Source organism: Poecilia reticulata, chromosome 2, assembly GCF_904066995.2.
Source record: "Poecilia reticulata chromosome 2, P_reticulata-male-v2, whole genome shotgun sequence".
NCBI lineage: Eukaryota > Metazoa > Chordata > Actinopteri > Cyprinodontiformes > Poeciliidae > Poecilia > Poecilia reticulata.
In genome coordinates this window covers 3,481,093-3,495,156 of record NC_088831.1, presented here as the reverse complement: position 1 = coordinate 3,495,156, position 14,064 = coordinate 3,481,093, and the positions used below count along the sequence as shown (strand labels likewise).

At 44.3% G+C, this 14,064-nt stretch overlaps 2 protein-coding genes across 9 annotated transcripts in view; both read right to left on the bottom strand.

Annotated features, from left to right (window-relative positions):
• Positions 1–10,095, bottom strand: part of LOC103473437 (uncharacterized) — a 57,274-nt gene extending 47,179 nt beyond the window's left edge. For 4 of the 8 annotated variants that reach the window (XM_081614916.1, XM_081614945.1, XM_081614925.1 and 1 more), the window contains exon 1: positions 9,755–10,092. The gene's annotated coding sequence lies outside the window, so the exon portion shown is untranslated. Of the gene's footprint in view, positions 1–9,754 lie in introns of all 8 variants that reach the window. The other 4 variants (XM_081614947.1, XM_081614933.1, XM_081614940.1 and 1 more) reach the window with 4 other exon arrangements.
• Positions 10,096–10,788: 693 nt separating this feature from the next.
• acadl (acyl-CoA dehydrogenase long chain) lies at positions 10,789–14,024 on the bottom strand. The gene is made up of 11 exons (XM_081614948.1): positions 13,854–14,024; positions 13,225–13,404; positions 13,015–13,152; positions 12,742–12,906; positions 12,591–12,657; positions 12,365–12,529; positions 12,188–12,289; positions 11,997–12,110; positions 11,348–11,475; positions 11,190–11,276; positions 10,789–11,113 (listed from the first exon to the last, which is right to left on the bottom strand). The coding sequence occupies exons 1-11, from the start codon at positions 13,943–13,945 to the stop codon at positions 11,020–11,022; spliced, it is 1,332 nt and encodes a 443-aa protein (XP_081471074.1). The 5' UTR covers positions 13,946–14,024; the 3' UTR covers positions 10,789–11,019.
• Positions 14,025–14,064: the final 40 nt, after the last annotated feature.

The window sequence follows — 14,064 nt, the reverse complement described above, 5'->3', positions numbered from 1 at the left end:
CTGCTTGTGCGGACGATGCAAATAAGCAGATTTAAAACAAAATGGATCCTTGTTTTTGAAGAATCACCTTGTGAACACAAAAACAGCTCCAAATCCTGTTGAGACTCTTAAACTTTTGGTTTCTTTTAATCAGCACCTGGATAGAAAACTATATAGATTACTGAAGACACTGCAGTTCCCTAAATTAATAAAATAAAAAAAGTATCAATACAAGCTTCAGAACATTGGAAAGTGTCATTAGGTTCACTGCTGGCTAAAATTAGCTAATAAAAACCACAGAGTTCCTGTAGTAGTCTCCTTTGACTGATGAAAACCACAGTTTGGCTTCATTCAGCTGGTTATAGCCAAACACCAAAACGGGTTCCAGCAGTTGTTGCCAGAAATTGCTCTGTTATGTCATCCAAACCTACACAGACACTCACTGAGGTGCAGCCAGGCAGAAAACAAGCCTGAGAAGAGTTCCCACTCCTACTTGAGTGGGAGCCAGACTCCAAGTCAGAAGTTTTGTGTAAATCACATCTGCTTCATTTGATCAGTCGGCGGTTTGGAGCAACCCTCGACAAACCGCCCTGGCAATGATTTAGTCCTCTGGTGGAGGGTCCTTTGACTGGTGATGGAGGGGTCAAGCAGAAGAACAGACCTGCTACTGAGGGCTTTCTGGGCTGGATGGAAGAGGAACGCTCTGTGGATCCTTTCATTAATGATCCATGTTCAGAGGGAAGTGCCGCAACATAAACCGTCCTGTGAGCTAAAGAAGCAGATGGCGTCAGATTAGCATCTGAATGGGGCCCCACAGATCCACAGGTGGCCCTCGGCTCCTCACGCTTTCCTGCGGTGGATATAGGTGAGCTCAAGGTTCAAACCAATAACTGGAAACCAGAGGAAGCTGAGGATTGAACCTCACTCCGGTGATTCCACCCCTGCTTCAGTCTGGATGTTACCTTAGAGCCAGAACAGCAGGTAAACAAGTCTGAGATGTCAATCAGGTCTAGAGCTGCTGCAGACAGGACAGACTCTGAGATAACATCAGGGCGAACTCCATCTCGGCTTTGAACTTCACGTCAGACATGTTTGGACTTGCAACGCAGTGCGGGTGTCGGCAGCGAGGTAAATCTGCTGCGTTCAATCCCCCATGCCTTGAGCTCAGCCAACCGTGAAGAGATCTCGATGGTTTTCCTGCCTGACACGGGAAAATGACCAACTGTAATCGAATTAAAACGCATTCATGCACATGCAAAACTAGCAAAACATCGAGTCATGTGGAAACTTCCAGGAAGGGTAGGGGCATGGCAGAAACACAAAAACTCTCAAGTGTTGAGTGTTTACCGCTACTCTACTAAATGCGCTCTTAAATGCGTAAAAAGTTTTTAAAAATTAAAGTTAACTTTTTTTTGCCATGCATTCATGAAAACCCAGTTAATGAATTTGAATTTTAAATCTTGAAATCTTTGACTAATCAAACTCATTTTGGAGTTAAATGACACTTTCTACACCCGTGACATCTGCTAGTGCTCTAAAATAAAAACCAGAAGCTGCTTTTCTTACCCAGATTTATGCTGGCTGGTTCAATGAGGGGATCTGAGGTGGAAAATTCACTATATTTCTCACTTCTGCTTGGCATTAATCATAATCTTGATGCCAGAAACCAAACATCTGAGATTGTTCACGGAAGGATTTTGAGCGTAGAAGCACCAATCAGAGGAATTTGATGTTGCAAGAGGTCAAAGGTTTAGTTTTACTCTGTGTATTTCCAGGTCAAACTGTAAAGAAAAGAACGCTTGTCTCTAGCAACACAGAGATCCACACAGTGGTACTGGAAGGGGTCATTCCTTTCAGGGGCTGGTTTCCATGGCAGACGTTCCCATGGTGAGGGGGGCCCCTCGATGGCCCCAATAAAGCCGTGGGCACCGTCACTGCTTCCAAACAACTCATTACGGCCCGTCCATCCGGGCTGGAGGAGGCTTGTTAAATCAGAGCAGAGGAGGACAAGACCAACAGTCTCCTCTTTTAATTAGTCCGTCACATACGACACAAGATGAGCGCCTGAAAACAAAAGGTGTCCAACAAGAAAACAAAAATGGGGAAAAAAAATCGAGAGATCAGCCATTTTTACAGGCATTTGTCAACAGAGATGTTAGTCCTGCTGATCATCAGTTACAGCTGATCAAAAAGAAAACAACCCGACTGATGGGTTTTACCTGATTGAGATCAGTATGGATGAAGACTAAGACAGAATGCAAAAAGACTTTATACTCTACCCCACTGCCTAAAGCCAGAGCTGTTTATGTGACTCTATAGACTCCAGATATACGCATAAGTGGCACCTTCAAGATAACAGTTGTGTGCTTTATTATTATTTTATTAATCAAAGTGGTTTTTATCTGTATGCTCGTGGAAATTCACATAAAATCAACAAATCATGTCATTTTTTTGTGAGCCAATTGAAAATTTTCCAGAAAAATAGACAAAAAACATTGATGTCAAGTGATGCCAACTCCCACCTGCAGGTGGCAGTATATTTTACATCTACACTTCTGCCTCTGCTACTTGATGTCACGTTCTAGTCTGTTGTTGATTATATGTGAGTAATAAAAAACCAATTGTATCATTGTACAAGTGCAAACACTGTAAAATTCCTTGCAAATATTTAATTGGTAATTTAGTGCAAAAAATTACAAAAAAAAAAGAAATCTTGAAAGGATTGATTGATGTGAAAAACAAATTCTGGAATCCACTGGCCTGTGCCCAAAATGAAAACAAGTTTGACGGTTTTCTTTGTCAATTTTCTATCCGAATACAGAAATATTCATCATAAACTCATTGAAAATTAGATTCTGGAACAGTGTTGTCATATTAACCTGTCGGAGTCGTGTTTCAACATAACACAGTAAAGGATTAACCTCTGCATCTCAAACATGTAGAAAAGCGTTAGTACACCAATGAGCTGATGGTCGGTCCATCTGTGGTCAGAAAGTGGTTTTTAGGTTACTTTCAAACCAAATCCTATATTTTTCATCCTTTATATTTAACTCACAGCCTCAGTATCAGATGAGTTCTCAGTAAGAAGTCTTCATGTGCCATCCTAGACACTGATCCACCTCCATCCGTTTCCATGTTTCACTCAGGGCCATGCCCGAAGTTCCCATGATTCTGGGAATCCCATTCATCCTAAAAGTCGCCCCTGACCAGCAGATGCACTCAGCCATGCACGCTAACACAGTCAGGACATGTTAAAGCTTCCAGCCATGAAAAGCAATTTAGCCCCGCATCCCTGTGGGATTTAATTCCACGGTTCTCCTCAAACACCGAGATGCCAAGGAAAGCTGCTAACCACTCGGTCCTAGCTGGACTGCTACAAAGAGCCTCACTGAGTCCCCCAGGACACACCGCTCTATGTGTTGGAGCAAAGAAGCTGCCAATCCACTGTTTGTCAAAGGATGAGGAGGAAAACAGCCCAGATGTTTGGCTTTCACATCTGGAAACCATAACCCCGCGTAGCTTAGCCGATAACTGAGCGCTAGGCTAACGCCGTGTCCGCGGCCCACGCAGGAAACGGCCCCGGCTCATTCGCGGTTTCTTCCCACTTGGTCACAAGAGGCCCAAAATAGCTCAGGGTTTGATGGACATGTTGAGGGGAGGAAAGTTATGACTCCCAGGAGGAATCTACAAAACCACAGGCTACATGGAAAAACACGGGAAGACATGGAAACAAAATGAAGAATGGGGCTGTGGGAAAAAAAAAGCACAAGAAAGCAACAAAGGCTCATACAGCACATCAGTTTGGGTTATTTTAAAACTATATACAGAATATTATTATTACTACGGCACATCCATAGTTATGGTTTTATACTGAAACAGAGCCATTGTTTTTTTACTGGTTAAGATCCAAAAGATGGAAATTCAACCATAAACTGTCCCTTCAAAACTGACTGTACATGAAGTACATTGTAGGAAACTTTTCCACATCATGTCAGGATTTAACCACATATATTCAATGGTTTTTTGGGGGGTTTTATGAGTTTAAAGAACACAAAGTCCCACATAACTCCAAAGTGGAAGGAAAAGGTTTCATTTTTAAATAAAGTTAAAAATGAAACCAACAGGTTTCCTCCAACAGGTTTTTTTCCACATTTCTTTCCTGTATTTAGCGCCGACATGAGGAAAATCTCCCCCATAGCATGACGCCACCACCACCATGCTTCCCACAAGTGGACTAATCTGGCCCAGACGGATTTTTACTTAGAAGCATTGGACTGAAAGGGTTTTTTATTAGCAAAACATTCAGAAAATGTTCCTCTGATCTAAAAGTACAGTGAAGTTTGCGGTCGGGGAAGTGACAAAGTGTATGTACAGCTGCAGGCGCCAGCAGCACATTAACCATCAGATGTCAGCAGCCGGTTGCTGGCAGCTCTCTGCTTCAATTAGGGCTGTGAAATCACAGAGTGTGTAAACCGAATGATACGCAATTACCTCACATCGATGGAGACACATAAACTTCCTGTTATAGCTCGGCGTGAACACAGAGGGCTTTTCTCCAAAACAAGAAAGCAAGTTTTTGAGGAACCGCGGCCATCGTTTGGAGCTTCCTGGAGTCCAGCCAGGCCAGGCCTTCCACTCTCAGGAGACTTGCTCTCTGTTCTGCAGCGTCTCATGTACAAGCAGCTGCAGGAGCTCGCCAATTACCTAACAAGGCTAAAAAAAAAAAGAAGAAAAAGCGCCATCGAGATCGGGAATGCCTGGGAGAATATTGAGAAAGAAAGGGAGTCCTTTCTGTCGGAGAGTGTCATCATCCATGAGGAATGAAATGTGATGCCAGTTGTCAGGGCTGGTTTGGGGAAAGTGGCCGCCAGTCAGCCATGGTGCAGCCAGAGTGTGGATGACTGATTAGAGAGGCTGTGCTGGAAGCCAGCAGGTCACAGGGTGGAGCCTCGCGCCAGATAAGGACATGGCACATTCAGGGTTAGACTCATCTTGGATATCAGTCGGTTTTATTACCAATATTCATGTGTTTATGGTTACGTTTAGAGATGCTGACCTTAAACATGACCTTTCATGAATCCCTGAATATGTTAGGGCAGGTCAGAGGGCTGCAAATTATGTTAATCACATTTTTTTTTGCACAAAATTATTCTTAGATAATGAAATTTCAGTCTGATCAGCTCTGCCTATTTTGAGCTGTTTTGTGGCCTCCTGTCACTTTAAATCCAAATAAGCTGCTGCTGGCCACTCCCCCACCACCCCACCCTCCCACCAACATTTACACTCGCAGGTGAAAATGGCTGCAAACAGATGAGCAATTATACGTCTCAACATCTTTGAAGAGCAAAAGTGGAGCCTCCTGCACAACCGACAAGAATGCAGCAAGTGGTTTCTGGATGGTAAGTTGATGACAAAACACTTGTCTTTTCCAGCAGCCGTTGTATAGCGCACACAGTGGGAAAACCAGCTGACCAAACTCCAGTGAAGCCCAAACTCTGGGCTTCACTGGAGTTGCTAGGTAACGGGCAGCATCACAAATCAGCGCCTGCCAATGTGTGACATTACATTTCGGAGGTTTTGGAAATGGCTCATTTTTCCAGATACCAAAAAAACATGAAGTTACTGCCAAACCTAAAACTCAGCTGGATGTTTTTTTTTTAGTTTTTTTTTAGAAGCAGTAGAAACCCAAACGGAAATATAAAAATGAGCAAAATGTGAACTTTAGATCCCCTTTAAGCAGGTGGAGGGTTATCCAGGTCAGGGTGCCGTTTGGCTCCTCTGACGTCTCCACATTGGATTAAACTGCTCTCTCAGTCAGGACTTAATCACCTCCTGAAGCACAGTTCTGCCACCTCCCATTAGGCACCTGAGGCCCAAACAGCCTCAGAAAGACAGAGCAGCAGGAGACCGACACACAACCTTACACTGCGGCACCAAAACCCTCCCACCAGCAACTCCAGTAACCTCAGTTTCGCTGCATGTGAGCGCTCCACGGCCGACATGAGGCGTCACATCGACATGTTCGGGTCAATAACATCCACACAGAAACCCCTGGAGGTAGGAGGTGGACTGAACCTGCTGGTGCTGATTAGGGTCATTTCAATTACTCCCACTAGCGATTAGACTTAGCCCAATCTGGTGTGATGGGAGGAGGGCTGTGGCTACAACTTGATACACAGCTAGCCTGCTGAGCTAATGACCTTAGCTTCCATTTGGTTGAGAAACATTTAATCTCTGTTACATGGGGAAAGTAGTCAAGAGTACAGAGTTCATTCCCAGTTCCTGCCATGCAGCATTAGTATTAATGAATGCATGTCTTTCCCATTTTGCATACAGTGCTGTTCGATAAAGCTTGTACTCGTATCTGATTTCTTTTTTTAGAATTTCCCCCCTTAAAATATTTCCCACAGATTAAAACTAATAATTCATCTTCATTAGATTGTGTCCTGGAGGGGAAAGTTGTGAACCGTTGCTGCATGAAGCAGCTAAAATAGTCCTTTAAACAAAGCTAGCACAGTGAAGCGTCTCCTTTATGCTAACTCAGCTACCTAGCCTTGACCCGGACTTCCTCTAGCATAGCGGTTCTCAAGGTGGGCGGTACCGCCCCCCAGGGGGCGTTCAGAGGACGGCAGGGGGCGCTGGCGGACATTTTTACAAAGGGGGGCGCTGGGGTGCCTTTGGGGGGCGTTTGGTCGAAGGTAAACTTTACACTTTAAATACACAACAATGCCAGTTTAGACTTTGAGCAACTTGATAAAACTGTATTGTGTAACATTAAATCATGCTTGGCTGCAGCTGTATCGATGGCAGCTCTTCTTCTATTCAGTGTTTGTAGCTTCATGGCGCAGCTCCGCATCAGTTCAGCGTTACACCGTCTGATGACGCTGCTGTGATTCACTTTGTCTGGTATTTATGTAGCTACATATGTTTTTGCAGTTCTGTGATCATGTCAAAGCAGCAATTTATATTAAAAAGTGTTTTATTTCCATTTGAAAGCTGCCCACTTCCATGGAAGGACAACAGAAAATCGCTCTTACAAACATGTATTTACTAAAATCACGGTACCCTCACTGTGTATCCCTCTGAAAAATGAACCCATTTAAATAAAGAAATCCCTCCATGGGTGATACCACGATAGAGAGCGTTCATTTTATAGTGTTAACACGGTGCTGCAAGTGGTCCGACATGAAACGGGTTTGAGGGAACAACGGTACCACAACACTTTTATATTTCAATAATCAGAATACCGAAATTGTTTCCGTTGTTTTAAAAGGTTTATGTCATTCTGCCTTTTCCCCATCGATATGTTTCCCGACCGCCCTGCACCTTAGGGAGTTAAAAAAAAAAAAAGACGCGCACATTGCGCAAAATTCTGAAACATGAGAAGCGGGCAAAACGGAGCGACGAACTAGATGTGAATTATGGCATAAAAATAGAGAATCCGACGCTGAACAGTGAAAAATCAACACATGATGATAAACATGATGATTAGGCGGCGCAGCAGGTGATGAGATTACTGATGGTCAATAAATGATAATGATTTAGCAACAGGAAAGAAACTAAAGTGGACGTAGCAATAAACCAAGAGAGGATAAAACTAATCAAAAAAAACTAAATGGAAATGAATGAAGAACAAAATGCAAGAATAAACTAAGAAACTAAAGTAAATACGGAGGAATAAACTGGTTATGGCAAGACCTTTAGAGCAATAATTAATACAGTATGGCAAGAATAAACAGACACTATTTCCAGATAAAAGGTAAAATAATATTGTTGAAGTATGATGGGCAGTAGCGCAACATTATTCAGGTGGATGCGAAAACATAAATCGGCGCCCCCCCATGTAGGAGCGTAGAAACATACGCTCGCCTCCCCCCCACCCATCCCCCTCCTCCAGACGCTGATACGTTTAGTGCAAAACTCGCTACATTTACCTCGTTATGTGCGCGAGGTGAAGGAGCGTAAGGCGCGCTGAAGTGTACGGGAAAACATAATCGGTGTGCCGATTCAAAACATCTACAATAATGATAGTAACATTAATAATAAAATAATTGTCAGTGCAAAGTAGCCTACAAATTTTTTGGTGGGGGGCGGTGAGGGACCTGGATAAAGGCTGGGGGGGCGCTGGCCCGAAAAAGGTTGAGAAACACTGTTAGCTTACTGTGCTGCAGTGCCAATGTTAGTTAGTAGATAAACTAGAATAACAGCATTAAAAGTTTAAACATCAACTTTTTTGGACTTCTTGTAGCATTTTGCTGTGTTCCAGACAGTGCTAATGCTAGCTAAGAGATCAAAACTATTAAGAAGAGGAGATTTAACTACGACTGATCAAGACTTTATCTATTTATCACTAAGGGTGCCACTTCAATTTCATTGTATTCTAGAGATGCAATGATGAATACAAAACTCTTGTCTTATGATTTCTTTTTATTTCTGTCTTGGTCATAAACAGCACTTAAGAGGAAAAATAATTGGTCAGAAATGGGGGTTCTAAACTACCACCTCTTCAATTTTCTGTAGCAGCTAGCGGTGCTATCTTGTTAAAATTAGCTTCATACGAACAAAAAGAGCAGATTCAGTTTCACCAGTGTTGTTTTTTTATGTGTAATCTCAAAAATTATGCTACAGCAAATATCTTTTCAGTTGAAAACTTTAGTGTTTGAAACAGCAATTTTTCTAACTTCCTCCCACAGCTAGCTGTGTTGTTGAGCTAACGCTAGCCCGTACGTAAACATAGGTAAGACGCAGATATTTTTATTTGCATTTCTGACATTGTCTAGTAAGTGTAAAATTACTTTAAATTAATTTTTACAATTTTCTGTAGCAGCTAGCAGTCCTGTAAAGCTAATGTTAGCTTGATGCAAACGACACTGGAGATGGAGTTCTTTTTATTTATGTCTTGATGATACTCCAACTGAATTAAAAATTCATATTTCTGAAATTCCTAAATGGTTTTCAAACCTTTATATATTTTTATATAAAAGTTGTTTGTTTTTTTATGTGTATTCAGCACCAAACGCAATATAGAACCATTTTTTACTGCAAGTATAGCTGAAAACACAGCATAAAATCACCACTACAATGTTTCACCATGGCGACGGCGGATTCAGGGTGATATAAAGAGCCAAGTTTTCCTAGGTCCATTGGGTTCTTCACCAGAAAGGGCCAAGACACATAAATCCTAAAAACGGAAGAAATGACGGATGATGCCTTCAGCCTGTTCATCTGAAGCAATGCAGCCTCCTGCCTGCTGCAGGTAGGATTCCTGGGCAGGGCCAGTGCAGATGGCCGCTGGCAGCAGCTTTTTAGATCATGAGCACAAACATGAACACATTTTCATTCATCCTTGATAAATTCCCTTCTGTGCCCCGCAGAAAGCGGATTGATTTGCTGCAGCAGACGTTGCATGTTGCAGGGAGATCCAACACCGGCCAGCGGCTTTCAGCACCTTGCAGGCGTGGACCAGAACAAAAGAGGCAGCAGCAGCAGCAGCAGCGGCACCGAATCACAACCAGTTCAAAGATTTTAAAGCTCCGTGTTAGTCAGAAAACAGATTTAGAGATGCGAACAAACAAATCAGATCTGATAATGAATCCACAGAGCGGCACATGACGCAAATTCAGCAACATTACTCCACGCTGCTGCTTCACAAACTTTTCCATCTCCCAGACAGCGCCGCGCTAAAAAGCGCCAAACTCCCAACAGCCGCAGGTTTGCGCCAGTAAAATGTCTTCATTTCTATTAAAAACCATAAACAATGCGGTTCGTGCCTTACCTGCAGGGTTAAGCTGCTGAGCGGCTCTGACACTAACACCCTTATGTATGTGTGAGTGGAGCTGCAGTCACAATGAGCTCTGAGGGCCCGCAGGACCAGCCCTCTTGCAAATTCAGATACCGTAAAGCCTCCAATAGGCGCGCAAGGAGGGGAATCCCGATTAAAACTCGCGCAGCATCACTTGGCAGCAGATGTGCAACAGATGCATGCATCAATGCATGCAGACTGGGTGCTGCAGAGCTCTGAATGTGGCCGTTTCACCCTTCTCTACTGCGAACAGAGAGAAGCTCCCAGGCTGCAGAGCTGGGCGCTGGGTGTGGCTGTTGCTGAGGAAAGATGGAGAGAAGAGCGAGGAGGGGGAGAACGGAGGAAGGATGGAAGGAGGAGGGGGAGGAGAGCAGAGGAGCTACAGTGTCCTGCAGGTGAGGCGTGGCGGGGAAGCTCAGTCTGCAGCTCCTGCTACAAAGTCACCACCAGGATGAGCTGGAGTCAAAATGCAAGTTTACCTCTTAACCCTAAAACAAAGAAATACGTGTTTTGAATTATAGAATTGATAGAAATATGCTTAATTGTCCCACAATGGTGAAATTTCGGTGCAACAGCAGCAAAGTGTCAGGCAATAACAGCAAATAAATTCACACAAAGAAAAAAACGGAAAGAAATTCAACATAAATACCATGCAGGTATAAAAAATACTTCAGTCCAGGAGAATTTGAAACTGAGTTGATTTGAGGCATAAAGATTTTTTTTGTTTGTTTTTTAAAGCATTTATTATTCACCAGAGAGGCAACAGTTTTCTCTTTATCCCGGCATGACGGAATCAAATGAAAACTCATTTCTCTTGCTGCTGACAGTCAGCACGCTGGACTGCTGCCACCTGCTGGCGGAGAGCAGACACTGCATCTTTACGAAGCAATTTAAACCAAGTTTCACTGAGGGTCAAAGGTTGTCAGGAGGGTACTTCAACTTGAGTCCAACCTATGCTGCAAAAAAAAACCCTGTTAACAAGTTGGAACAAATGATCGAGATGCAGATACCGTCATATATTTATTTCAGATTGAGACAAACCTGAGACACAAAGCAAATAACAGATCAGTTAACAGAAATCTAATCTTTTAGCTTGTTTATCTAAAAGCATCAGACTTTTATTAGAAATTATTTAAATTACGTCACCCAGATATGAAATAGTCCAACTATGGTACCATTCCTTCAACTATATCCCTAATTTTCTTGGTGCTGAGGGATCATCAAACGTTCCTTCTGTCTCATTTCTGGCTCATGATGCCGCGTGCGATCAGCTCCTTCATGATCTCATTGGTTCCTCCGTAGATGGGCTGAACCCTGGAGTCCACAAACGCCCTGAAAAACACACACACAGAGTCAGGCTGAAGCAGACATCACTCAGCCCCCCACACTCCCAAACTGCTCCACCTACTTAGCGATGGGGTACTCCCACATGTAGCCCCAGCCTCCGTGGAGCTGCAGGCACTGGGTGGCCACCTTGTTCTGGAGCTCCGACGCCCTGCAGGCGACAAGCAGACGGTCAACTGCAGGTCAGTGGCCGCTAGCCAGCTGATCGCACAGGTTTCTCACCAGAACTTGGCCATGGAGGCGGTGGTGGGGTCCAGGCGGCGCTCTGAGAGGAGCTGCAGGCAGTTATCCATGAAAACACGACCAACGCAGATCTCTGACTTCAGCTCTGCCAACTTGTGCTGCACCGTCTGAACATGACAGAGAACTTGCTTTTAGAAAGAACTAAAGAATGTGAACAAATAAAGAACCTTTGGAAAAAGGTAGACAAACGTAACCATGGCAAGCCAAACTGAAGTCCTCTTCTGTATATTTGATCTACTTCAACTGGAGATATGTGCTTTAGATTAATCACCTCATTCTCACTGTAGAGGACCGGTGATGCTGTGGGCCTAGTTTTATTTCAAGGTTCCAGGAAACTTTGTTAGACAGCACATGGTATTGTGACTGAATATACTTGAATTCTGCAATAAAAGACTCATTTATTTAAAGGATTTTAGGAATCTTCACCAGGGGAGCTAATAATTACATTACATGTCCATAGAAGTCTGGTTCATGTTCCAGGGTTTAACTGGAGGGGCAACAGAACCTCTTATAGTTGAGATAGTAATAATAATAAAAAAAATCCCGGACAAGCTCCCAAAATATTTCTATTTTCTCTGGTAGCTAAGCCCTGTCCCCTGCTGGTGTGTGTTGGGGGAATTTACCAGACCTGGAGGTGAGCGATGGTCTTCCCAAAGGCCTTCCTCTCCAGAACGTAGTTCCTGGTCTCCTCGAACATAAACTCACAGCTGGATATGGCCATGTCAGCGATCAACAGACGCTCCTGGCAGCAAAATCCATCACTGAGGGTTAGGATTCAGGAGGACGTGTGTGTGTGTGTGTGTGTTTTTGTTTTCAGACCTGTGGCAGCTCATTCATCAGGTAGTAGAAACCCTTGTTGAGTTCTCCCAGCAGAGCACTGGCTGGGAGACGCACGTCCTCAAAGAACAGCTCCGCTGTGTCCTTTCAAACAGATTCAGACCAATTGAGTGTCCTGAGGTTGAGACGTTCTCCAACATGAAGTAAAAACTGCGCTACCTGCGCCTTCAGGCCGATCTTCTCCAGCTTCCGGCCTTTCTGGAAGCCCTTCATGCCGTTCTCCACTAGGAACAGACTGATGCCATGGGCCGCCGTTTTCGACTCGCGGTTGGTCACCGTGACGACCAGCACCACATCCGCCATCCAACCGTTGGTGATGAACACCTGAGAGGAAGGAAGCGGTTGAAGCCGACGGTGCCATCCAGAGGAACAGCAGTGGCTTTACCTTGTTCCCGTTCAGGATCCAGTCACTGCCATCCTTCTTGGCGTATGTCCGCACTCCCTGGAGGTCGCTGCCGCGGGAAACCGACCGGTTAACACCGTGTCTCACTGGTCAAACTGTGATATAATAAAGGAAGTGGGAGTGGGGTAATCACCTGCCTGCACCTGGCTCTGTCATGGCGATGGCGCCGATGTGTTTCCCTGCAGTCATGGAGGGAATGAAGCGCTCGATCTGCTCCTTGCTGCCGTAGTTTACGATGTACGGCATGACGATGTCTGAGTGTAGAGCGAAACCCGGCCCGGTGCAGTTACTGTACATTCTGAGGAAAGATGGTCAGCAGAAAAAAAAAATCATCTTTATTCAGCAAAATTCCAGCATTTTCAAAACTCCAACTGCAATACATTCAGAGTAGGAAGTATGGACTCACTGCTCCTCCCAGGTGATGGCAGCAGAAAACGTGTCCCCTCCGATGCCGCCGTGCTCCTCCGGGATCATCACTCCCAGCAGGCCTTGCTCTCCGGCCTTCTCCCACAACTCCCGGCTCACCTGACCTGCCTTCTCCCACCTGGGAGCACAAACAGAAAGTCAACGGGAGGAAAACGTCTCCTGCTGACGTTGGGTTCCTGCAGCCACCTACTCCTTGTGGTGCGGCACCACTTCTTCTTGGAAGAAGCGGCGGACGCTTTGCCTGAACATGTCGTGGTCCTCGTTGAAGATGCGCCGTGTCCCGATGTCCATCAGAGTTTTGGCGGTGGACGTCTCAGGTCGGATGGAGGCAACCGTTGACCCCTGCTGCTGGGCCTGAGAGTACTGCTTCCTATTCAAAGACAGAACGGAGCCGTTGGAAGAAAAAGTTTCCCCACAGCATGATGCTGCCACTACTGCTTTTGCTTCAGGTTCAAAAAGTTTCATTTTGAATCAGAAAAATTCTCCATATTTTCCTTCCCCCTCTTTGTGTTAAATCTTTTAAGAAAATACATTTAATTTTGTATTTGTAAAGTTAGAAATAAAGTTTTAAGGCACTGATATCAACTGACGTCACAGCCAACTATGAACGAAGTGTGTCAAAGGTTATTGTGACCCATTTATGATTCAACTGAATTAAATAGAGTGTTTGACACTTTTGCCACAGTGTGACGTCAAATATGACAGCAGTAAAACACAAGATATATTTTTACGTGAAAAACTGTGAATTCCTCCCGCATAGCAGATACTTTGTTTTGGGTCTGCCTGGTAGTGAGCGAGAAAGGAAGTGACGTGTTTCACCTGGCAGCAGCTGCAGACAACACCTGTCCTCCTCGTCCAGAGACATTTCTAACTCCAGAAAAGCCCGACTGAACAAACTTCTTCACAAACATCTTCGAGCAACACAAACACGGAGACGCGAGACGAGCAGAGATCGTCTAGCTCGTGTGAAGACTGATCACTCGGTCGTTTTATGCAATAAATGCAACAGAGATTTTTTTTATTGAATATT